This window comes from Salarias fasciatus, chromosome 14 (assembly GCF_902148845.1).
Source record: "Salarias fasciatus chromosome 14, fSalaFa1.1, whole genome shotgun sequence".
NCBI lineage: Eukaryota > Metazoa > Chordata > Actinopteri > Blenniiformes > Blenniidae > Salarias > Salarias fasciatus.
In genome coordinates, this window is record NC_043758.1 from 3,985,173 (window position 1) to 4,010,382 (window position 25,210).

At 46.6% G+C, this 25,210-nt stretch overlaps 1 protein-coding gene across 2 annotated transcripts; it reads left to right on the top strand.

Annotated features, from left to right (window-relative positions):
- Positions 1-3,223: 3,223 nt before the first annotated feature.
- Positions 3,224-24,791, top strand: LOC115400432 (cdc42 effector protein 3). Of its 2 annotated transcripts, XM_030108298.1 has the most exons (3): positions 3,224-3,229; positions 9,764-9,770; positions 22,611-24,791. In XM_030108298.1, the coding sequence occupies exon 3, from the start codon at positions 22,918-22,920 to the stop codon at positions 23,794-23,796; it is 879 nt and encodes a 292-aa protein (XP_029964158.1). In that variant the 5' UTR covers positions 3,224-3,229; positions 9,764-9,770; positions 22,611-22,917; the 3' UTR covers positions 23,797-24,791. The 2 variants fall into 2 exon arrangements, with proteins under 2 accessions (XP_029964158.1, XP_029964157.1); XM_030108297.1 differs by lacking the exons at positions 3,224-3,229; positions 9,764-9,770 and adding an exon at positions 18,029-18,153 and having other exon boundaries at positions 22,614-24,791.
- Positions 24,792-25,210: the final 419 nt, after the last annotated feature.

The following is a 25,210-nucleotide window of genomic DNA, read 5'->3' on the forward strand; positions in this document are numbered from 1 at the left end:
GTTTTTTGCTCTTTATCAGTTCATGACTGGAGCTTTATTCGTGCTCATGGTGCAGTGCTCACTGACAAAATATGCCTTTTGACAAGTTTTGGAAATGACATTTGAATTTGTGTCACAGAACAACAGAAGAGAATTAAATAAATGATCAAATCATCTTAAAAATGAGTATTTTTCAGCTCTTCTTTTCATACATTATCTTCTTTTGTAGTAAATTTTAAATCCGATTCTCCACAAAAAGCTATGGAGCTTAGAAATCAACTTTCTAGAAAAGCTTCAGTTTGTCTACGACTGGTTTGAAAAGTTGAAAATCTTCAACATTACAACTCACTTCCTGTATTTTTGACTTTATTATGACAACAGTGACACCAGGTCTTCAGACCGGCTTCTAAAAGGTTTTTTTGAGGAAATTTATAGATAGATAGATAGAGAGATAGATAGATAGATAGGTCTTTATTATCCCGTGAAGGGAAATTTGTTTCCACAGCCTTCATGTCCGTTCAAGATGTTATGAACACCGTCACATACACCACAAGTAAGACAATAAGACAATTACAGAAACAGAGAATACACAACAAAGAACAACAAACAGCAGTTAACATAGACTGGCAGTAAGTCAGCGAGGTACCTTGTTCAGTACAGCAGCAGCTGATGGAACAAAACTCTTGTGAAAACGGGCCGTCTACATTTAAGAGTCCGATATCTGCGCCCGGAGGGGAGGAGCTGGAAGAAGTCATGAAGAGGGTGATCTGTGTCTGAAACTACTGATTTGGTGAGCCGGGCTGCTGCTCTGTCATTCAGTTCTGAAATGTTTGGTGTGGGAGAGCAGAGTATTTTAGATGCTGTGTGAGTGATTTTAAGGAGTTTGTTTCTACTGGAGACTGACAGCATCGTGTAAAAACAGGAAGAACAATCCAGCAGAATGGACTGAATGATTCTCTGATACAGCAGCAGCAGATGATGAGGAGCAGCATGGAGAGCCCTGAGTGTAGGAGAACAGGAAGTCTTTGTTGTGAGCGTTTATGAACGTCCATGATGTGGTGCTCGAAGGTGAAGTAATTCTCCAGGGTGATTCCAGGATATTTAAATGTGTTCACCTGTTCTGTAGCGTTACCGTTGATGGAGATGTGGTTCAGGCTGGGGGTGGGGGGGATTAAAGACCATTTCCTTTGTTTTATCAGGGTTAATGTAAAGATGACTGTACATGCACCATTGTGTGAAGTGGGTGACTGAGCTGTGATCGGCAGTGATGCAGTGCTGATGATTGAGGAGAGCCAAGATTGCAGTGTCGTCAGAGTATTTGTAGTGTGTAGTGATAGGCGTGGGGCTTGTACTGTCGTTAGTGTAGAGCGTGTAGAGAAAGGGGCCGAGGACACAGCCCTGTGGGGCTCCAGTGTTGGTCCTGGTGGTGTCAGACATGGCAGGACCTATCCTCACAGCCTGCGCTCTGTCGCTCAAAAAACTATGGATCAAGTGGGTGATTTGAGATGAGATGTTTAACGGCTGTAATTTGTGTATCATCAGGTGGCGTTGTGTTAAAGGCTGAACTTAAATCCACAAAAAGAACTGCTGCAAAGTTACGTTCAGAGGAACTGGAAAAATATACAATCGGAGGTTTATGTCTTTAATGTCATCAGAGGGTAGTAAGTTAAGACTATGAGGACTGTTTTTATGGGGTTTTTTTTCCCATTTTTGAGTGCTTTGGAGGTCAAATTCAGAATCATGACAGATTAAAGGAGCCACAGACAGCAGATAAACATGACCGATGTTTCATAATAAATTAAACAGAATGAAAAGAACATGGGAACTAATTTCACTCTAAATATTAATAAAATACCAAAATCCACATTGAGGGCCACTTTCTAACTTCATGTCACACAAAACTGCTCAACAAAGCAGAAAGTTAAACACCAGAGAGCTAAAACTCCCAGCACATCCACAGAAACACACCGACCGACTGACCGAGGCTCTTCACAAAGACGGATTTAAATGAATCAGAAGAAGGAAAGAGACGCAGGAGACAATCAGTGTTTTTCTCTCCTCCTATGTTGGATCATTGTTATCTCCCTCAAATGATCAGCTTCATCTCTCTGCTGCGTCGTTTGCCTCCAACCGAGATTACCCAGGTCATCTGTCTTTTCAAAATAAAAGATTCACACAGTGGAACGTGTTTCTGCCGTTCTGCTTTTCTTTGACTGGAACATGAGTGTGTAGAACTGTGTTTTTGTGTGATAGTCTGGAGTTCACTCCCCATGGCTATCAGTGTGGAGTCTTCATGTTCTCCCTGGAGGAACACGGCAGTTTCCTCCCACAGTCCGACGCCACTTCAACACTGTCACTGAGAGAGCTCCCATATCGGCTCCAGACCGCTTCAGTGGTCCACTGTATTGATCAGATGTTGTCTTGTTGTTGGTTTTAAAGTCTGGATGAGTCGAGAGCGGCGCTGAGTTTCTGTGGCCGTTCTCTCCTCCGTTCCCTCCTCCGTCCCTCCGTTCTCTCCGTTCTCTCCGTTCTCTCCGTTCCCACACTCCAACATCAACAGGCTGACTTCCTGTTGTGGAGCAGAATGAGCCGGTCAGCAGGACGCGTTGAAAACCAGTCACATGCCCTGAACACACACACACACACACACACTGAACATACTGAACACACTCCTCACACAGTCTGTTTACACAAAAAAATCATATTGACCACACACACACACACACACACACTTTTCGCACACCGAACTGATTGAACTTCAGCACACTGAACACACACTCCTCATGCGCCGTTCACACATTAAACACACTGAACACACACACTCCTTGTGCAGCGAATACACACTCCTCTGCACTTCTGTAAACACTGGCAGCTGATTCTGGACTCGCCTTGAAGAGAACACACACACACACACACACACACACACACACACACACACACACACACACACACACACACACACACACACACACACTTCGTACTGCTAACGTAAACACATCCTGATGTTTTGACTGAGATAAACACCAGTTAGAACTTCAAGTTTTCCAGCTGCTGTTCCCCGTAAACACACACACACACACACACACACACACACACACACACACACACACACACACACACACACACACGCTGCTGTGTTTGAACCACCTCAGACATGAAACACTCGGCTCGTTCTGCATCTTATCAGCTGTAACGCCGGAGCTGCAGTGCTGCAGTGGATCGCCGCTCTCCTCACAGAGGAGGGACGCTGGTTTGACTCTGTCTGCAGGGTCTCTCTGTGTGGAGTTTGCATGTTCTCCCTCTGCATGTGTGACTTCTCGAGTTCAAACACATCTTTTATTTTGAAATGTTTGTCTCACCAGCCTGTCGACTCGCTCATGATGTAATCCACAGTGGGCGTTTCAAACGGTTTAGAGAAAGACAGAAAGTCTTGGATGTGTGTGAAACAAACGAAATCCATCAAACCAAACAAAAAGCCGAAGACCACAAACCTCACCGGAGGAATGATTTAGGGTTAGAGATTCAGAATAATCCGTCTTTCCTCACTTCTTCTCCGCCGCCTCCCTCTCTCCTCACAGCGGAGTCGCTTCCAGCGTCAACAGGCCCAGTCTGGATGTTTGTTTGTTTAGTCTTCGGCCCTCCAGGTTTCCCACATCAGCCACACACTCCCAAACACGCTCATCTGGACCGTGAACTCCACGTAGGCCCGACCGTGACCGATCCACATCGAGCCCGTGACCCCTGACCCCTGACCCCCGAGCCGAGGCTCAGAGGAAGCGTTTGGCGTTGTGCTTGAATGCCTGCAGAGAGGCAGGGGAGGAGATTGGCATCGGGTCCGTTCCCGAACTCCTGCTTCGTCTCTCCAGAGCAAAACAAAACTCAACCGTAAAACTGGAATGGCTAATTATTGATAATGTTTCCCTCGTGACCCGAGCAGCCCGGAGCGATCCGACAGGGACCAAGGAAGCAGCGGGAACATAAACAGAGTCTGAAGCATGAAAAATGAAACCAGCCACTGAATCTCAGGGGATAAAAACCGTCGCTAAGAGTCAACGAAGGCTTTAAAAACAGCAACAAATGGTGCAAATTGCAGAAAAGTAGAATATTCATGTCTATAGAAGAGAAGTCGATGATGACAGAAGTTAAAATTCCATCACATGTTACTTTCAGGAATAATGTCAGATCATTTTTAGTTTATTGCACCATTTCTTGTGATTTAATCACCGTAAATCTTCATTTAAATGTAATTTAGAATTAGTAGAGCATGCATGAGCGGTGCCTTGAAGCGATGTGTCTGTTTCAGGGTGTGTTCTCCGGTCTGGTCTGTGTGTTCGAGTCTTTCACGCCACGCTGGGAGCGAGACGCTCTGATTGGCTGTTGCTGCTGCGCAGCCCGGTCAGATCTGATCTGAAACAAGCGCCGGGCTGTTTCCCATGTCTCACTCTGCTTTTCTCTCACATGTGTGAATGGGGTTTTGTTGACCACAGAGCCCGCCCCCCTAATGTGGCCCTCCAGAGCGACCCCTGACCCCAGTGTGGGAACCACTGGGCCACTGCGCCTCACTGACTTTCACTGTTGCCTCCAGTTGCAGCTATTTGGGGACGAAAAGGAAACATCCAGCATGTCTGAGTCTCTGAGGGGGTTCACCCCCTCACGGGTCTGTGGCGGGGTGAGGCCGCTGTCCTCACTCCTTCACCTCCTCGTTTCTCCTCATTCAGACTCGGCGCTCGGTTAAAACCCCACCCGGCCGCTTCCCTTCCTCTCTTTCTGAGCTGCTTTCTATTTCTGTGTGTTTGTTCCAGTGGGGCGGTTGGGCGGGAGCTCTGACCACCCCCCCGCCAATGACCTCTGACCTCTGACTGGAGGAGCAGGCGAGCGGTGGAGATGGAGGAGAGGAAGAGGAAGGAGGACGAGTGGAGCCCGGGATGTTTAGAGGCAGGAGGAGCCGCGATTGGCCGGTTGGGGTTTATGTAATCGAGCAGAGCAGGAAGTGACGCAGCCTCTGTCCAGTGTTTTCGGGTTCGAAGGCTGCGCTGACACTTTTACAGTGTCCCGTGTTATTTTACCCCCCGGTCGCCTCGCGTCACTCATTGTTTTTGTGGTTTTTTTTTTTTTTTTTTTTTTTTTTTTTTCTATTTCCAGTGCCGCCTCTGGAACGCTGCTGGAAGCTGCGTTCATATCCACAGAGAGAGAAACACAGTTTCACCTTCTCTCACAGCGGAAAGACGTGCGAGAAGATTTAATCTGTCCTCACAGAAACAACCGGCTGGAGACGAAAAACCGCCGATGATCTCAAAGTGAAGAGACGCTGCTGGCATCGATATATTAGCATTACAACTCCTGTTTAGCAACGTATTGAGGAATTCCCTTAAATGAATCAGTAATAAGATTTAGTTCCTTTATGGAAGTAGTGGAGTCACTGTCAGCCATTAATCCAGAAACGACTGTGTTTCCTCGATTGTTTCAGCATGTCGTGCTGCTCGGAGCTGTAGTGACATATTGATTCATTTATTGGTGACTGGGAGATCTGAGACACGTGCCTTCTGGTTCTCTTCTTGGGTTCCCCACCCCCCCACACCACCGCCGCCGCTGCTCACCCTGGAGGTTCAGCACAATCACGGCAGAGTAAATGGAAACACATGGAGGCCCGTTTACTCACAGATTCCCAGAATTCCTTGCTGTGAGGTCACTCCATGCCTCACTTGCGCGTTTGATCGGGACTTTCTCTGCCCGGAAATGGAAAAAAAAAGAAAAGAAAGAAACTCCCAGCGGGAACTTGTGCGACATGTCCGAGCACGTGGGTCAGGACGCTTCAGGACGCTTCAGGACAGAGTGTTTTGTGTTTTCTGGATTTTTCACGTCAGACTGGAGCCTCAGGGTTTATCTGAAGGATCCTGGAAGCTGAAACTGATAAAGAGAAGTCGGAGCAACGATAATAAACATTGACATCAGTGAATCCAGGCGGGAGATAATCAGCTCAGAGCTGCAGACGGCGTGCTGTCAGACAACTTTCCAGCCGTATTATTCGTGGCTTTTTCTACTTCTCCCTCAAAAAGCAGGCAGAAGAGTGAAAACTTCAGACTTTCTAGATCTCTGTTCGCCTAGAAGAGTAGAAAACATGCCTTCACAGAGCTGTAGTGGTTAGTACGCTCATCTCACCGGGCTTGAAGGCCTTTCTGTGGAGTTTGCATGTTCTCCCTGCCATGTAGAAAATCATTAGTCGGATCTGAATGTTTTTGGAAATCGAGAAAAAACAAATACTCAAATGAATGAGACAAACAGAGTGATTGTTGACTCTAACATGTCTTCTCAAAACACAGAAATCCAGAAATGTCCTTTTTAGGACAAAGGCGAAAAACCAAACCAAATCTTGGAAAAGGCTCAACTGGAGGACTTTCCTCTTTGTTTTTCGGGACGGCGAAGAGCAGCTGGAGCGCGGCGGTGTCTGGCGGAGACTCGGCGCTCTGGTCGAGAGCCGGGTGAGGCTGCGTGTCTCTCAGGACTGATTCCGTCCACCCGGCTCAGGCGGCCGCTTGTGTAACAGACCTCCTGTTTCTGCGGCGTCGTTCACGTGACGAAGCGTCTTCCTCCCACCAAACCGATGAAGCTTCATTCCATATCCTGATTATCGATCAGAGCTCAATAAAAGGAGCCGTTTCTCTCATTTTCCACCAAATCCAGCAGAAGTAGAGGCGCAAAACGCCTTTAACCTTTCAAATGAGGCTGACACAGCTTGACAAATTTCAAATGTCATTTAGTTCTACTTACAAGAACGGCATCTCATGTTGCATTTATGAAGTTTCAATTACAACTGAGGATGTAGAAACATTTTCAGCTGTTTTTGTACCTCATTTTAGCAGTTTTACCCTTTTTTCAAATTTTTAATGGTTTTGACTGTGGCTTTTTTCTCTTTTTGAAATTCTGTCCGTTTTATCATTTTTTTCTCTTTTTTTAATCTTTCTTGTGCTTTTAGCTGTTTTTCCCGTTTCAGCTGTGCCTCTGTTGCTGCAGCAGCCTTGAACGAGTCCTTGCCACATGCGGGACTCTGAATGAGGCTAGTCATCGTACGAATGCCATCAGGGCCAGATTCTGATTGAACCTGTGAAATCTGGAGCCGATCGGCACCAGACCACACTTCCTGTTTCCAGCGGGTGGCGCTATGGCCCAATTCAAGGTCATTTGGAATTATGCTCTAATAGATGAGTTCGCCCTAAAAAACGTGAATTTAAGCCAAAAACGTGCAAAATCTCCCATATTTTTCAAAATAGAGGACTTCCTTTGACTTTTCGTGACGTCCATCTTGGATGTTTTTATGCGTATGGGGGTGTTATACGTGTGTCCTGAATTTCGTAGCTGCAGGTGAAACAAGATGTAGGTGCTCGATGTTCTCGGGTGAAAACAGGCTCCAGAGCTACAGGCTGAACACTCCTGTTTTAGAGCATCTTCCTCCCTGTAACTGCAGTAACAGTGACGCGTGATAAACTGTGTGTGTGCCTCATCAAGACAAACTCAACAATCATGTATAATTCAGCAGTAATCCCTTTGTGTTTCTGCAGCAGTAACTGGTGGCTGTGATCAGTGATTAACTATTCAGTAACTTACATAACACTGCTGACGAGTGTCTGTCTGGGGGCCTCAGCAGGGGTCCACGCCTGGAGGGCTGCAGGGGGGGCTGGAAGCTCGTCGTCAGGCTCCATTCAGTGTGTGTGTGTGTGTGTGTGTGTGTGTGTGTGTATGAGCGTTCTTGTGCGTGTGTGTGTGAGAGAGACCCTGCAGACCTGTCCCATACTGCACTGATTACATCTTGATTCACTTAGGTGATGTCACCTCTGTGTGTAAGTGTGTGTGTGTGTGTGTGTGTGTGTGTGTGTGTGTGTGTGTGTGTGTGTGTGCACTATGAGATGAAACAAGCAGAGGAGAGGAAATATAAACCGGCCAGTCAGCCGCATCAGTTCGATACTGATCAGCTCAATAAAAGCACCTGGTTGCCAAAAATTGGCAGCCTTAAACGAGAAGTGACGCCTCTCACATGTGCCCTGGAGGTCGAGTCTGACAAAATGACAAAGAAACTCTAGGAAAAGAACATTATGCTTATTCACTGTTTTCATTTTTACCAACCAATCTAACATCTTGAAGCCCTCTGAGGCAGCTGTTGTTGTGATACTGGGCTATACAGAAATAAATTGATTGGTTGATTGAAAAGAATGAAGAGTTAATAGCCGTCAAGGTAACTTCCCATTTCGTCTACTTCCCATTTCGTCTACTCTGTTCCTGACATATATTCCCATTTCGTCTACTTTCGTCTACTGTGTATTTTTCCCACGTTTTAGTACTTTTCCACAGGTTTTGCGGTAATACTCTATTTTGACCTGTTCTTACCCTTTTAAATACTGAACTTCAACACAAAACACCTTTTTTTTTTCAACATTTCACTTTATTTACAACAGTTCAAATTGACAAATTGATCAATTCACTTTATCACAGTTTACACTGACAATCGCAAATGCATCATGGAAAATTTACAAGCTATTTTACAAGCCAGAGAAATGTGTGTCTGTGTGTGTGTGTGTGTGTGTGTGTGTGTGTGTGAGAGTGTGTTTTTGTTTGATTGGGTGCGTACGTACACGTCTGTTTGTGTGTGTGTCCATCTCTCATGTGATTAGACCCAAGTGACAAATTATAGACGGACAGCAACACTGTCCGTAACTAATCGTCATTTGATTTATTTTATTTTGAAAATTCGGATTCTCTTGCCTTTTCTGTTTCTGACTTCTTGTCTGGTCCGATCTGCTTGATCCAGTTTGACAAATGGCGCTCGCGGCGCTCGCGAAAAATAGAACGGAGCAGGCGCTGCAAAGTGCGAGCCGCGGCGTGCGCAGCGCCTGCCTCCCCTGCACGGTGTGTGCGGGCAATCAGACGGGTTAACATGGGAGGCGATCAGAAACTCCGTGCGCAGTGCTTCCACGTCCAGTGCGTTCCCCCGTTAGGCCTGTTGCAGAACTTGCAGCGGCTGTGGGTGAGGCAGTTAGTGGTTAGCGGTTATTGTTAGCTTCAGCTAAATCTTTTAGCAGTTTATCGGTTTAGCGTTATCGAAGCTAACTTTTCAGTTAGCAGAAGAACGGTTATCGAAGCTAACTTTTTGGTTAGCTGTGCCCACCACTGGTTTTGGTGTAGACGAATTGGGAATTTCAGAGTAGACAACATGGGAGTAGATGAAATGGGCATAAACCACCGTCAGGACCAGCATGGAGAGTCTGATGTTCAGTAAGCTTCAGGAGGCAGATGAAGAGAGTCTTCCATGCAGGCTGAGTATGAGGATAAGGTCAGCCAGCTTAGTACAGCGATCAGCGGTTGGGAAATAGAGAGCAAGAAGCTGCTGTCAGAGAAGGACATTTTGAGCAGCCAGGTCAGAACTCTGGAGACTAAAGTAGAACAGCTGGTCACTGAGCTCCATGACAACAACCAAGTGCTGAGAGACATGGAGGTCAGTGTTCAGGTCTCAGAAGTCGAGACCATGAAACAGGCTCTACAGAACACAGAGACCTAGGTGACAAACCTCAAGGCTGTGCTTACTGAGAAAGATAGACAGAAAGACAGAAATTACCCAAAATGAGAGAAATGGAGTGAGGATCTTCAGAACGAGGGGAAAGAACATCTGAGAAGAGAATTGACATGACTGAAAATATTCCCCCTCAACTAAATTCACACACACAAAATAAAGAACTGGCTTAAAGTGGCGGTGCCCAACCCTGTTCCTGGAGAGCCCCTATCCAGCATGTTCTAGTTCTCTCCCTGCTTCAATACACCTGCTTCACTGACAGGCTCATTACTAGGTTTTGCTTGATGTTTGATGAGGACAAAATCAGGAGATTCAGGTGTGTTGAAGCAGGTAGAGTTAAAACATGCTGGATAGGGGCTCTGCAGGAACAAACCTGGGCACCACTGGTTAAAAGAAACAATGGGCAGCACTCAAAGTAAAATTCCTAAATGAAAACAACTAAGGAGTTCAAGGAGGCCATGGAGGAGGACTACTGGTCGGCCTCGAAGAAATTCTGGCAAACCATCCAGCGCCTCAGGAGGGGAAAGCAGGTCTCTGCCAACGCTGTTTACAGTGGAGCTGCTGATCTCAACTGGGGATATTATTGGATAGTGGAAGGAATTCTTCAAGGACCTCTTCGATCCCGTCACCACGTCTTCCGTGAAGGAAGCAGAGGCTGAGGTCTCAGAGATGGACTCATCCATCACCCAAGCTGAAGTCACTGAGGTCGTTGGTCAGCTCCTCGGAGGTAAGGCACCGGGGGTGGACAAGATCTGCCCTGAGTACCTTAAGCCTCTGGATGTGCAGGGACTGTCTTGGTTGACATTTCTCTGCAACATTGAGTTTCGGTCAGGGACAGTGCCTCTGGATTGGCAGACTGGGGTGGTGGTTCCACTTTTTTAAGAAGGGGGACCGGAGGGTGTGCTCCAACTACAGGGGGATCACACTCCTCAGCCTCCCTGGGAAAGTGTATGCCAGGGTACTGGAGAGGAGGATCCGACAGATAGTTGAACCTCAGATCCAGGAGGAACAATGTCGTTTTTGTCTCTGGACCATCTCAATACCCAAGAGCACTGGTCCAGCTCTAGACCCTCCATAGGGTGCCCGAGGGCTCGTGGGAGTTCGCCCAACCAGTCCACATGTGTTTTGTGGATTTGGAGAAAGCGTCCAACCATGTTCCTTGTGGTGTCTTGTTGGGGGTGCTTTGGGAATGCGGAGTCTGGGGCCCCTTGTTAAGGGCCAGCAGTAAATTGGACCTATTCCTGGTGCATGTTGGACTCCAGCAGGGCTGCCCTTTGTCTCCAGTTCTGTTCATAATTTTTATGGACAGAATTTCTAGGAGCAGCCAGGGGCTGGAGGGGTTCCAGTTTGGGGACCGCAGGATTTCATCTTTGCTTTTTGCAGATGATGTTGTTTTGTTGGCTTCATCAAAAACAGACCTGCAGCATGCACTGGGGCGGTTTGCAACCGAATATGAAATGACAGGGATGAGGATCAGCAACTCCAAATCAGAGGCCATGGTCCTCGACTGGAAGAGGGCGGTCTACCATCTCCAGGTCGGTGAAGAGGCTCTGGCTCAAGTGGAGGATTGTAAGTATCTTGAGGTCTTGTTCATGAATGGGGGAAGGATGGAGGTGAGATCGACATCGAGAGGAGCCAGCTGAGGTGGATCGGGCATCTGTTTAGGACACCTCCTGGACGCCTCCCTGGGGAGGTCTATGAGAGAGTATGACTATAAGAGGACTATAAGAGACTATGTCTCTTGGCTGGCCTGGGAACGCCTCAGGATCCCCCTGGAAGAGCTGGAGAAAGAGTCTGGGAACAGGGAAGTCTGGGCATCTCTGCTTAGACTGCTGCCCCTGCGACTTTGTCTCAGATAAGCTTTGAAAGATGGAATGATGGATGGATGAATGGATGAAAAAAATCTTAAAAATTGGTATGTTAAAAAGTGAAACACATAAAAATATCTATTGTTGGAAAATATCAGAAATCTCCGTCCCATAATGGCAATGGTCGATCAGCTCTATTGTGAGTCCTCAATGATCGAATAACATTTGGGGACACGTTAGAGTGAAGCGTATTTTACTGAAGCAGCACGTTTCCTGGAACAAAGTTCATATCAATTGGAGAAGTGGTTTAAAGGTGCAATAAGTAAGAAATTTACAATGAAAACAATAAAAATCATTCCCATTTTCCAGCTGTCATTAAAGAAACATCCCTTTAAACAATCTGTTCTGCATCAACAATGTGTTGGTCAAGATCCTTTCTTTCAAAATAAGAGTTCCAGGACAGAACAACTCCAATGGGCGGGGCTAGACCGTCACACTTCCTGGTTCCAGAGCCAATCGTATGTGAGTTCCCGAGGTAGCCCAGCAAGCAGCACAGCAATGTATTCTATGATCGCGCTATCGGGCGGCTGACCGGCTGCGCGCACATGCGCTCCAGAGCCGGTCGTGCACATGTCCGATGCATCTGCGACGCCGGTCGTGTATGCATGACACTGGCCTCGCATGTGAACAGTCTAAACCCACTTTAAAGACTCCCAAACTGGCAACCTGCGTAGTGCTCTCCAGAGAGCAGGGGACGTTATGTGACGTAATATTTCCGATTTCTCCTTTCATGTCCCACTCAGGTCCTCTTTTGTAACTATTTTAAAACTCTCTCAAGAGTGGAAACTGAGATTTCTTTTTGCCAAAATCACTAAACCTGTGCCATTTTCCAGGCCTGTCATGTCATCAGGTGTGTGTGTGTGTGTGTGTGTGTGTGTGTGTGTGTGTGTGTGTGTGTGTGTGTGTGTGTGTGTGTGTGTGTGTGTGCGTGCGTGCGTGCGTGCGTGTGCACGTGCGTGTGTGTGTGTGCGTGTGTGTGCGTGTGTGTGTGTGTGTGTGATGTAATCACACATCTCTGGGAGCCTTTGTGTAACTCTGCTTATCTAGTTTACACATTCCAGAAGGCCCGGGGCTCTTGCAGCAGGGCGATGCGCTGACGGATTGTCAAGAGACTCTTTAACTTTAGTGCCGTTTGAGGAAAATCGGCGGTGAAAAGTTCACAGAATGAGCCAGAAAGTGTGAAAGTCCAATATGACGGCGAGGTGTTGTTCCTGTGTGAGGCGCAGAAGCAGTTTGGCCTGGTGAAGGCTCCTGCAGAGCTGCAGTTTGGGTCTCTGGAGGAGTGTTTCTGCCTCTCTGAGCACTGTCCGGAGGAGAACTAATGCCTCTGAAGCCTGACTGAACACTTGTGCTCCGGTTAATGATGCTGCTTCAGCGGGAAAAGTTCGTTCGTCTGTTGTTTGCATATGAGCTCCAAGCACTCTCCTGTGGAAAAACAGGCATGTTTATGGGTTTCATTTGCCCTGCAGAGTGTCCTGCAGGAGCTGTAAACACTGAGGGTTCAAAACTCATTATCTGGAAGCAGCAACTCCAGCCGCAGAGCCTTGATCGAGGTTTGATCACGCTTCAGTTGGAAACCTGGAAGGTTCCTTTAAAAACAATGCAACTTTCATCTGGTCCAGATCGATCTCTTGCGCCTCTTTATCCGACACGTTCAGTCACCGATTAACCTCAAACACAGAGCTTTGGGCTGAAGGAAGAAAGACCCACAAACACACAGGCGGAACATGCAAACCCCACAGAAAGGCCCCTAGCTGAAGTCAGAGCTGACTCTTAAGCAGTGGTCTGAGGGGAGAAGTTTAATCATGTCTGACAATGCTGAGACTCCCTGAGAGATAAATGTGATTTTCGAGTGAAGAGACTGATGAATGCCTCTTTACTGACAACATTTTTTATCACTTTGCTGGATTCCTGCTGAATCCTTGTTTATGCTTTTATTCTGTCAGATAAACGTGATAATATGGCAGCTCTTTATCAGGTATTTTGCACAATGAGTCAGTAATTTGTCAACTAAAATATGCAACTTCACATCCTTACAACAGAAGGTCCTGTTGAAGAGCTAACAGAGCTAACGTGGCTAACATTAGCATAGCAGCCCAGACAGCTAAAACAGCTTTGACAGCGTTGAAATGGCTAAAAGTGTTTGGAAAAATAAAAACATGAAAAATCAAACAGCTAAACCATTGAAATGATTAAAGCTGCTGAAATCGGTTGAAAAATGGTTTAATTCAATCAGAAAGCAAAATTTACAGAAGCAGAAAAAAAAAACGAGCCAAAACACTTTAAATGACAAATAATTGACACAGTTAAAGGATAAGTTCGGTTTAAACAGTTATCACGTTGTTTATAGAATGAAGTACCTCAATATACTCATCCAGAAGGCTTTTCTGATCCGAAATGCTTCGGGAGAAATTTAGATCCAAAATCGAGCGGTGCACATCCGTATACGTCTAGCAGACGGGGCATCGGTAACACCGCTCCTAAAACGGCTTTAATCGTCCAAAAACTCATTAGTTTCACCAACATTTCATCATGGTCCGCTCACGCCTCTCCTCCACAACAGTCCGGTGTCGCCAGATATGTCATATATGCAGATATATGTTTTTTGATTTGAATGTACTACTTAGCGCAGTTAAGAAGCGCACGCGTATCTAGACACCTACATCTAGATATCTATATCTATATGTCTAGGCGGTAGTGTGACATAAGCATGTTTCTGATGCTTATTATACCTGACAGCTGATGTCCATTTGCAGACGTGCAGCGGTTTGTTGCTCTCTGGCAGCCGTTCTTCTCTTTGCCTCTGCGCTCGCCTCTCGATGAGCTCTTCATCTGTATACTCTGGCTTGAAACTGTAAGGACAGACACCCTTCATATTCAAAGTTCTCATCCACAACATCTTCATCCGACAGATATTCATCCATATTACACTAAACTGGAAAAAAAAGCACCGTATAGCCTCAGGTTGCCCCGGAAACAATGAGCCGTACTGCACATGGCGCGGCAGCCGTAAACAAAGCTTTCAGTTCAGAGGTCAACAAAACAACCAAAACATTTATCTTTGTAATATGCTTGAAAGAAGTCCAGAGAAGTTTGGCAGCGTGAGGATGTTTATTCCAAGAGCAGGGATCAGAAACATGCGTTAGCATCGGCAGTCGAAAAAACACACACACAACAACACTGCGGCTTCTGTCGCTCTGGTCACACTACCGCCGAGACATGTAGACATAGATATCTAGATGAAGGTGTCTAGATACACGTGGACGCCAGGTAGTACATTCAAATTGAACAAATATCTGCATATATGACATATCTGGCGACACCGGACTGTCGTAGAGGAGAGGCGTGAGCGGACCAGGAGGAAATATTGGTGAAACTAATGAGATTTTGGACGATTAAAGCCGTTTTAGGAGTGGCGTTACTGATGCCCTGTCTGCTAGACCTATATGGATGTGCGCCGCTTGATTTCGAAAATAATTTCTCCCGAAGCTCTGTTCGGATCAGAAAGCCTTCTGGGTGAGTATATTGTTCTACTTCATTCTATAAACAACGTAAAAACTGCTTAAACCGAACTTATCCTTTAAAGCAGAAATGGGAATGTGTCAGGGTAAATGTGCTTTAAATTGGTTGAAAAAAGTGAAAATTGTCTTGATTTAAGATTCATTTATGCATTTTCTTGCTGAATGTTACTTTTTGGTGTTCATGGTTGGAAGCCAGGTGGGATTCCACAACAGTCCTTTGGTTTGTTATCACCTTCAGGGAGATAAACTCCCACAATGGGACAACTACGACGGCATTAAAATGCGTCTTGTGATCGTCTCAGGAAGTGAATACGAATAAACACAGACTGGTGCCTGTTCCCACTCGTCTTGAGGCTCATCATCCCACTAAGACCACGCCCAGCAGGACGACTGCGGAAATTTCCCACTTAGACAAGAGTAGTTTGATCAGACTTGTCCTGAAATGGACGCGTCGATCTGGGACTTTTGTAGAGAATTCATCTTAAATCGACTCATCATTACGATGAAGTCATCAGAGCTGCAGAGAAAACTGGAGAGTTACGCTGTTTTTGATCCAAATGCTCTTTAACGATGAAGTAAAAAACCTTTTAAACACTGATTCAGACCTGAGAAGGTGACGAGCAGAAGAATAACACAAAGAAACACACTTTGTGACTTGATTCAAAAGAAAACATCATGACAGGTGAAAATGCTCTGATATTTATGTTTGGGGATTATTTTTAACTACCAGGACGCATGTTTTTCAGAGTAGACTGCACACTGATGTCGTCCCACATGGACGTCCTCGGCATCTGGGGATTTATGGGTGTGTGGTTTAGTTTGGGTTCTGCATTAAAAATATATCTAATTCCAGTCCTCAGTCGTTACGACCGGCGGCTGTCATGGCGGTCATGGTTAAGACCAAGGTGTGTGAGCTGGCCTCCAGGGACCTCCTGCAGCCCCTCTACCCGGCAAGTCTGTTTCTCCTGCCTTCTTCTCTTTTGTCTGTTTAATAATGGAATAAAGTTGATTTTACTGACTTGTTGCAGGTTGACAAAGACTCCCTCAGCAGCAAGCAGGTTCCTCACACCAACCCACTGAGGGAACACACAGGAACACACTGAGGGAACACACACACCACTCCAGAGGGCTCGCCTGGGAGCAGCACCATCAACCCATCGCCACATGTCGACCAGAGACAGACATGTCTTGTGTAACACCGCCACACAACCTGGAAACCCTGAAGCAGGTTCTGCTCTGCTGTGACCTGACATTACTGCAGCTGAAACCATGAAGTGGAGCTTCCTCCTTCCTCCTTCCAGGACATCCTTTCTTCAGCACTTTTTTTTTCAATGTAATAATTTTTGACATTCTTCTTTGTTATTTTCATTACTGTAGATCTGCTTTTTTCCACTCTCAACTCTTTATTGTTTTAGAAATTCTGGTCATTTTAGTTTTTTTAAATTTGTTTCTACATATTTCGCCCCATTTGCTGTGGTCTAGCTTTTTGTTTTCCCATTTTAGTTGTGCCTTTTATAGTTTTTTAGACTTGTTTTTAGTTAGAGTGTCTCATCCCACTCCATTTAAAGAGCATTTTAATAGGCATGTGAGTGAGTGTGTGTGTGTGTGTGTGTGTGTGTGTGTGTGTGTGTGTGTGTGTGTGTGCCAGCTGAAGTATTTCCGGTTTTATATTTTTCAGAATAAAATGATCAGAAACACAGCTGTTTATTCAGCTGTTTCTTTTAATTCTCTCTCCTTGCTTTGAGTGATCACCACAATCCAATCATTTACTAAACAAAACACAAAACAAAACACTTTTCATTTAAAAAAACAATGCATCACTTTTATTCATTGTCCTCGATAGTTTATTGGGACAGAATGAGTTCATTACATCTCTTTTAATAAACATCCAACATTAAACAAACAACAACAATAAAAACTATTGTTCATCTTTGTATTCATCTGTATTTTATATTTTTTCAACAAAAGTAGTGAAAGATGGGAAAAGCAGTTTTAAACATAACTTCATTTAGTGAAACTATTTTTCATTTTAATATTTTGTACTCGCACTAATAGATTTATTTTTACTTGTTTTTATGTATTTATGCTACATTTTATGATGATATCTTGTGTTTTTATATGAAATGGGTTCTGTGGTGTTTTCACTTTGGCCTGATTATAAATGCGCATATTCACATTTCAGTGTCTGCATAATTTAATCAAATGTGAGCAACTGGAGTTTTAATTGAGAATTTTCTTTTAAATAATCTGTCCTCATTGAGTTGTCTCTGTTCTCAGGCTCCTCTCAGACCAGGACTCTCCAACCTTATGGCCAAAACAGACATTCCTATCAAATCAAATGTACCTGGAGCTGCAAAACATGTTTAAAATGAAGAACAACACTTCTGAAGTTTATTAAAACAACTGGAAAAACTGTCGTATGGTGCATTTATCAAGTTTCAAATACAGTTCTGGATGGTAAGCATTTTATTACATTTTCAGGTGTCTTTGTACCTGATTTTGTGGTTTCATCCTTGTTTTACAGCATTTTCCAGACAATTTTGACATGTTTTTTGGACTGAATAGAGTAGAATTACTTTATTTATCCCAGATGTAAATTCCTTTGGGCATTGCACCACACAAAATAGAAAAAATAAGATGAAAAATAAAACACTAATTATAAAAATTATTAATATGCACAATGCAAAGCACAGAAAAGTTGAAATTAACCAAAACACAGCAAACTCTGATTACAGGGAGGAGTTAAAAAGACTTGTGGCAACAGGAAAGCACATTTTATCAATCATAACATTTTTTTCGAAGCATTTTTGCTTGTTTCTATTTTAAGCCTTAATTCTCTTTCAGAAACTTTCGTCATTTTTAGTCTTTTTTATTTCTTATTTCCTTTAGTTTGAGCTATTCTACGTCTTTTTATTTACTTTATCTTCAATTAAACAGATAAAATTTGTTTATGTGTTTGAATAAAACTATAAAATGATGTGAAGGCTTCATGTTGCTCCAGAGCCGCTCTGCGTTTATTCTGAAAGGTCGTGACCGGAAGTGCGCTGCCCTCCGCCGCGGCTCTCTGCGGGCTGATCTCCCTCCTCTTTACTTTCTCCGTCCTCGGCGCTGCAGGAGCGTAATAACCCGTCAGTAAGAGGTTTAGCTCCCCGCTGCTCGCCGCTCTTCCCACCGAACCGGAGCTTTTAATTTCCGAGGAGAACCCGGAGCGCCGCTTCCTGTGCAGGTAAACCCGGTCCCGGTGCCGGTCCCGGTCCCGCTCTCTTACCTGTTGAATGGATCTTTTTGTTTCGTATTGTGTGAGAATAACAAACACACAGAAGTGGCTGCTGGAGCCTTTTATCCGGCCACATGAAGCAGCGCGTGCTGGACGCTCCCTTTGGATTCGAGCGCAACTTTACGCGTCAAAAATGAGAAAAAAAACCCAGCTAAACTTACATTTTCTCTTGTTTCTTATATAAATTCAGACGTGGTTATGACAGAAAATGTTTTCTCTCGTAACTCAGAAAGTGTTTAGAGGCTCGATCCGCGCGCATCTGGGTTATGATGATCTAATTTCTAAGAAGATTAAGTGTTACAGAAGCTGTCAGATGTGCTGCGCCCTGCACATCCACCCAGAGGAGATATTAATGCAATGATAACACACACACACACACACACACACACACACACACACACACGCGGCAGGGCTTTATTGTTAGTGGCTCAGAACAGTAAAGTAAACGCCTTTCTGAGAGTCGGTTTTTGTCATTTCTAGTTTTCCCAGTCCGTCCACGAGTTAAGGTTTTCAGAATTGCGCAGGTGAAATTCTTTCAGAAACAGGAGGGAAAACTGGTCAAACCAGCCAATAATAACTTTGTCGTTCTGTTTGGAGAGCATGCGTGATCAAATCAAGCCAATTTGATTCCGTCCCGGGCTGATTAAAAATAGCCGTGCCGTATCTGACGGTCCAGCGTGGATTAGGAGCAGAGGGGAGGCTCGCTCCACTGGTCCCGGTCAGATGTGTCCAGGAGGAGGTGGGATGATCTCACTCCAGGCGGCAGTTACATAACAGCAGGGAGAAACTCTGCTCCTCGACGCACCGCCGCAGCCCTTTCTTTGCTTTGCTTTTTTACGCACAAAGTTTCGCCTCACATTTGTGGTAAACCTAAAAACAACCCGACATTTCGACACTCCTGTGATAAACGAACCAGCCGCTTCGCTGACTCAGTGGGAGGCAGACACGCGTTGCTTCATTCTGGACATGTCACACAGTCTGCGCTCCTTCGGGATTAAAAGACGAATAAACTCACTTCTCACGGAAAGTTAGTCACCGCCGCCTCAACCAGAGAAACATCAGCTGGCGAAATGTATCTGAGCAGCCAGATCGGATTTATTTTCCTGGTGTAATGTAGAAAAACAACAAACGGATTAGCGGACGGGCGGGCAAAATGCTTTTTGTCAACAGTCGCCCGCTGCGCGTAATTACGCGCCGGAGTCCCGCTGAGGAGGAGAGGAGCCGCGGTGCGTTCAGGGTCACTTCAGGAAACGACACAGAGCCTGAGAGCCCAAACAGGCAGATTGCATCATCTTCATCATCATCCTCTTCATCATCAGTGCCCCAAAGTCCAGCTTCCAGGAAGAGTGATGCAGGGAGTGAAGAAAGTCCCGAGCAGACCCGCAAACATTCCCCTTGTTGTGGCTGCTTCTCCAGGATGTTTTTGGAGGGTTATTCTGAGAGCAGCCTTCGGTTTTCAGTGTTTCACAACCGTGTGAGTGAAAATGTGGCTTAAATTTAGACTCCCGGTCATGAAAAACACGGCGAGGGGTGTGGCGGCGTTCGGAGGCAGGGCCGGCTCCAGCCTCTCGGGGGCCCCATGCAGATTTGATTAGGGGCCCCTTCCTACAGATCAGAGGACGTTTCGGATGTGGACATGCGAACTGCAGCTTCAGTGAGATGAACTTTCAGTTTTTTATAGACCATGTTGCAGCAACGCAGTTATTATCACAGTGAAAGGATTACAGAATATCAGAAAACTAAAAGTAACAGCTAAATACACCAAAGCCATGTTCTGTTCAGTAAATTCTAAAGCGCTAACTTAGCTGCTAACTCAGACTTTGTTTGGGAAAATGATAAAATTTTGATTAAAAAAGTAAAAGTAACTAAATACAGCAAAGGCAAGTTTTATATAAGAGGTTTTAATAGTATTTTGAAATCTGAGTCCTGTCCAAAACGCCCCAGGTTGTATCGTGGGGGGGGGTCTCAGGCCGCAGGTCTCGCCTACAAACTGAACTACTGTGTTTATTCCACTAAAAGTGGAAGTTAAGGAAGTGTAAACATGTTTCCTGGACAGTTTTCAGAGTGGGAGATCGTCTGATTGAGTTTGGATCCTCTTCATGTTTACAGACCAGTGAGACTGGAAGAGACGAGGCGTTCAAAGACTGCAGGAGCTTTTAGATCTGCCCACTAAATCTTATCACTTTGACCCTATTTAAAACAATCAACCCTTGACTGATAAACAACTATAACATGGAATGATGCACTCATGTTGCACAGACAGGCAGGAGAATTACTTCGAAGAACTCATATACATACAGTGTGGACAGACTTTAGCAACAATCAGTAAAAATTGCCTAAAACATCCAGGAGTAAAATCACCCTGGGAGTGAAACTTTCTCATACTTGCTATTTCTCTGAGTGCTTGATGGAGCGCATTTTTGGGACTTTCCACTAAATAAAAATTAATTTGGAGCTGTAAAACATGTTAAATCTAAAAATGTGTTTACACCCTAAAAGTATTGCTGAGCTATAAGTTAGATGTGTTTTATTCTTTTTTGGTTTTGTCGCCAATTTTTTTTTACAATTTTTTTACACTTTGTTGTGGATTTTCATGGGTTTTAATAACAATTTGATCCTTTTTTTGACTATTTTTAGTGATTTTTAACAAATAATAGCTGTTTTTAGCCATTTTTAGAAATTCCTGCTCTTTCAGTTTGGAATCATAGTGGAGGTAAAAGATTCTTCTGGAAGGTTCAGGGAGCCGCTGAAGAGGAGCCGAGGAGCCACATGTGGCTCTGGAGCTGCAGGCTGCAGACCCCTGGACCAGACTGACCTCTGACCTCAAGTGAATGCGACCCCCGTCAGTCCGGCTTTAAAGGGTTAAAGGACTCCGTCTGGGGTCGGAGGTCGCTCACTTTTAGTTTCATGGTCGGAGAGGAGAGACCTGGGAACGGAGCGGCTGGAAGACAAACAAACACCCGACCGGGGGGGGCGGCGGCACCTCCCAGCAGGCCAGACTGCTCCTCCGTCTGTGTAACGGAAGACAGAAAGAGAATCAGTCCAGTTTCCAAGAGAGACCTGAGGAGTCCACATGGTCTCTTAACCGTATATTCCAGCAGGACAGAAGATCACAGCTTTATTGGCGTCATCTTGGAGAAATGAGCAGTTTTGAAGCAGCAAAGTGGACGACAGGGGGCCGATAGAGGGGGAAAGAAAACGCCGAAAAACATGAAGAAATGAGGCCGTTTGTGTTTAAACAGTGAGAGCAGCGGTCGGTCTTCAGGGACGGTTCAGATCCCTCCTGGACCGCTGGGAGAAGGTCTTGTTTTCTTCCGTTCACTGGGCTCCTCGCTGACGGCAGAAGCTCGTTTCCGCCTCTGATCAGTCTTTAAATGAGAAACACTCGTCCTGAATCCCGCTGAAAGAAGCAGGAAAGGAATTAAAACTAGTTTAGTCTCCTGCGAAGCTGCCAACAGAAACCTCCTGCTCAGGTCTGCCGGAGCCACTTTCAGGATTTTCCACCTAAACCTTTTAAATCCTCTGAAATAAGGAAAAAAAAAACATCCAACAAAAATGTTATGCTCAAAGGTTGTATAAATGAAGTGTATCGGGTATAATTTCGATTAACTTTATTACATTTTTAGCTACATTTTAAAAGTTTTTTTCATGGATTTTCTTCTTTCAGTCCTTTTATAGATCTTTAGCAGTTTTTGCTGTTTGTAGTGGCTTCCCAATGGTTTTAGCAGTTTCTTTCCTTTTTGTCTTATTTTTTATTGAATTTCATTCCTTTGATTTTGTTTCTCATTTTTTAACAATATTTTCCTTTTTTTTTTTCTTATTTTTTCATTTTCTTTCTTTTTTCAAGTCTTGTTTTTTTCCTCAATTTTTTCTTTTATTTTTTTCAATTTTCCTTTTTTTTCCCCCTCAAAGTTTTGGCTGACTTCACTGTTTTGCCTTCATCTTTTTTTTTTTTTTTTGCTGTTTTGAATCCTGTGGAATGCAAATTAAATGAAAACTGACTTTTATTTCCACGTTAATGTAAAACCTCAGCGGGGCCGCTGTGGGGCTGCCGCGGAGCCGCGGGTTGAGCACCGCTGGTTTAAAAGGGTTAAATAACAACAGGCACCTTTGACTGGTGATCAGGTCACAAGATCACAGAGTCCTCGGGCGAGCCGTCCAATAATCCAGCCTTGCTTTGTCTCCGGGAAGACGTTTTAAGATTCCTCTGTGATAACACGCCGTCACAGCTCAGCCTTCGAGAAACTTCTCAACCCACAATTTCCGCGGCGTAATCTGTGTTTCTCTGGATTCTCACAGTGTTTTCCATCATGTGTCGTTCCCCCCCCCCCCCCCCCCCCCCCCCCCCCCCCCCCCCCCCCCCCCCCCCCGCCTCTTTCTGACTCGCTCCTCTTGTTTTCTCCTCGCAGATCTGCAGTGTTTGGACGTCACATTCCTGAAGTTTGTGCTGAGTGGAGGGTCGGCAGACGGAGAGGCAGCCAGAGATCATCTCGCCTCATCCCTTCATCCTCTCTGGCTGATCTGAGGGATCAGACCCCGGGGCCTGCTGGGAAATGGGAGGGAAGCGGAGCGCTCTGGTTTGAGGTCGCGGCCTTCCCGAGTCGCTGCGCTGCCCTCGCCTCGCTGCTGGAGTTTCTGGACGCCGTGTTTGGTCTCTGCTGCGGGGAACCCGGCCGCCGCTCGCCGCCGCCGCTCCGCCCCTCGGCTCCCAGCATGCCGGCCAAGACGCCCATTTACCTGAAGACCGCCACGCCCAAGAGGGGGAAGAAGCCGAAGCTGAGGGACGTCCTGTCGGGGGACATGATCAGCCCGCCGCTGGGCGACGTGCGCCACAGCGCGCACGTGGGCCCCGAGGGCGAGGGAGACATGTTCGGAGACGTGGGCTTCCTGCGGGGGAAGATGGACATGCTGCCGTCGCTCAGCCGCGCGCCCAACGGGCACGGACGCTCGCACAGCGTGGAGCGCCGCGGCGACGGCGGCCCGGCGCCCGACCAGGACCCCCACAGCTACGCCTACAACGGCTACCACTACCAGCACGCGTCGTCCGGCCTGCTGAAGGCCACCATCTCCATGCCCGTGTTCGTCGCCCACGAGCAGGCGCCGCCCAAACCGCCGCGGCTGCACCTGGACGAGGCGGCGCCCGCCCGGCTGCCCGCCCGGCCCGACCGCCCCGCCCCCCAGCAGCACCCCACGCTGTCGCTGTGCCAGAACGGCGTGGTGGGCCGCGTGGCGTCCGAGCCGTGCCGGGACATCTCGCTGTCGCCCACCATCCGGAAGCTGGTCCCGTCCTGCGGCTCCTTCTCCGAGGTGTCCTCCGAGGACTCGCTGTCCGAGGCCTGCGGGCCGCCCGACGTCCGCCGGGGCCTCAGCCTGGACTCCGACGCCGGCCTGAGCAACGAGGACCTGAGGAGCGAGCGCAGCGAGTCGCCCTGCGCCGCCTTCCACCCCGCCGGCCTCCTGGCCGCCCCGTCCAGCGTCGCCCGGTCCGACTCCATGGCCGGGCTCAACCTGGACCTGGGCCCGTCCATCCTGGAGGACGTCCTGAGCATCATGGACCGCTACAAGACCCCGGACGACCGCTGTGAGCTGTGAGCCGGGGCGGGGGCCGGGGAGCCGGGGGCGGACATAAAGACTCACATCTATGTTACACGTGGCTTCATGTATCCTGGAAATCTTTGTTTTTCACAACTTTAATGGAGATTTTTAAATCCTGATCTTCAGACCGGCTGAACCTCTTCTCCGTGATGAACCTCCAGACGCCTCAACAGGAGGTTTCTCTTTGGATGGAGCTGTAGAAAACAGCCAGATCTCAGAGTCCGACGAGGCGTGAAGTGGTGTGCACCTCTTCAGGGCTCCACCAGGAGTTTCATGGTCTGACTCCGCGTTGGGCTGGGATCTGGATCTGGATCTGGATCTGGATCTGGATCTGGATCTGGATCTGGATCTGGATCTGGATCCATCCTGGACTCTAACAAGACTGGACTGTAGACGAACAGATGTGACACTCAGCCTCCAAAGCTCCGTTTCTCACTTCGTTAATGAAGGTTTTTTAAAACACTGATTATTGAAAACGAGTTGTTTCCTGCTTCAGATCCCGGCAGCGTCTCTCTGCTCTGTGCCGGGAGGACGGGGATCTTTCTGGGATCTTTCTGGGATCTTTCTGGGATCTGTCTGGTATCTGTCTGGGATCTGTCTGGCAGCAGTCAGGTCAGGGTTGGTGAATCTACAGCTGCTCTCCTCTGGACCCAGCTCCGAGCCCGGAAGACGTCCTCAACGTCTCGATGGCCGTGGACTAACGTGATGCTCAGATATTTTTATACATGGTTTAATATATATGGTGAAAAGCTTTCGAAACGAGACGTTGGATAAGAAACGGTGGAACTGGAAGAAGGGAGACGTGGACGACACAGGCCGGTCCTGTGGAGCCTTGATCAGAGCTGAGCCTCACATTCAGGGTGAACTGAGCTGAAACCCTCTCAAGCCGCTGTCTCTCTGGCGAAGGCTACACCTGCTATCAGACTCGCTCTGCTCACTCCTCTGCTGCTTTAATGATTAACGAATCGCAGACTGAGTCTGGAACCACCTGGAAAAAGCTGCGAGAACCTTCCAGCTGCACAGAGCGGTGCTGACCTGTGTTTTCTGCAGTCCTTCCTCTGGAGGGGATCGTTTAAGCTGCTCCACAGCTGTAAGGAACATGCATTTGCAGGATGAGCACTGAGATCAGGATGAGTTTGAGAGCTCAGCTTGAGACTGAGCTTCTCTCTGCTGCGCTGAGTTTTCCCTCCGTTCCTCTGGCCGAGGGCGGGGTCGGGGTCGGGGTCGGGCTTGCCCTCTCTCTGCCCCTTTAAAACCATTAGACTGTTACTGGTGCAGAAGGTTATGCTAAGGTACTATCGACTGCATCCCACAAATGCACGTTCTTTACAAATGTGACACTATAGAGAAGGGAAGCCATCAGGATTTCAAACTAAGACTTCTTTCCAGAAGTTCTGTTGCTAGGGAGGGG

What these genes read in the sequence shown, in the direction of transcription:
- LOC115400432 (XM_030108298.1), top strand. Translation starts at nt 22,918, where the DNA reads ATGCCGGCCAAGACGCCCATTTACCTGAAGACCGCCACGCCCAAGAGG.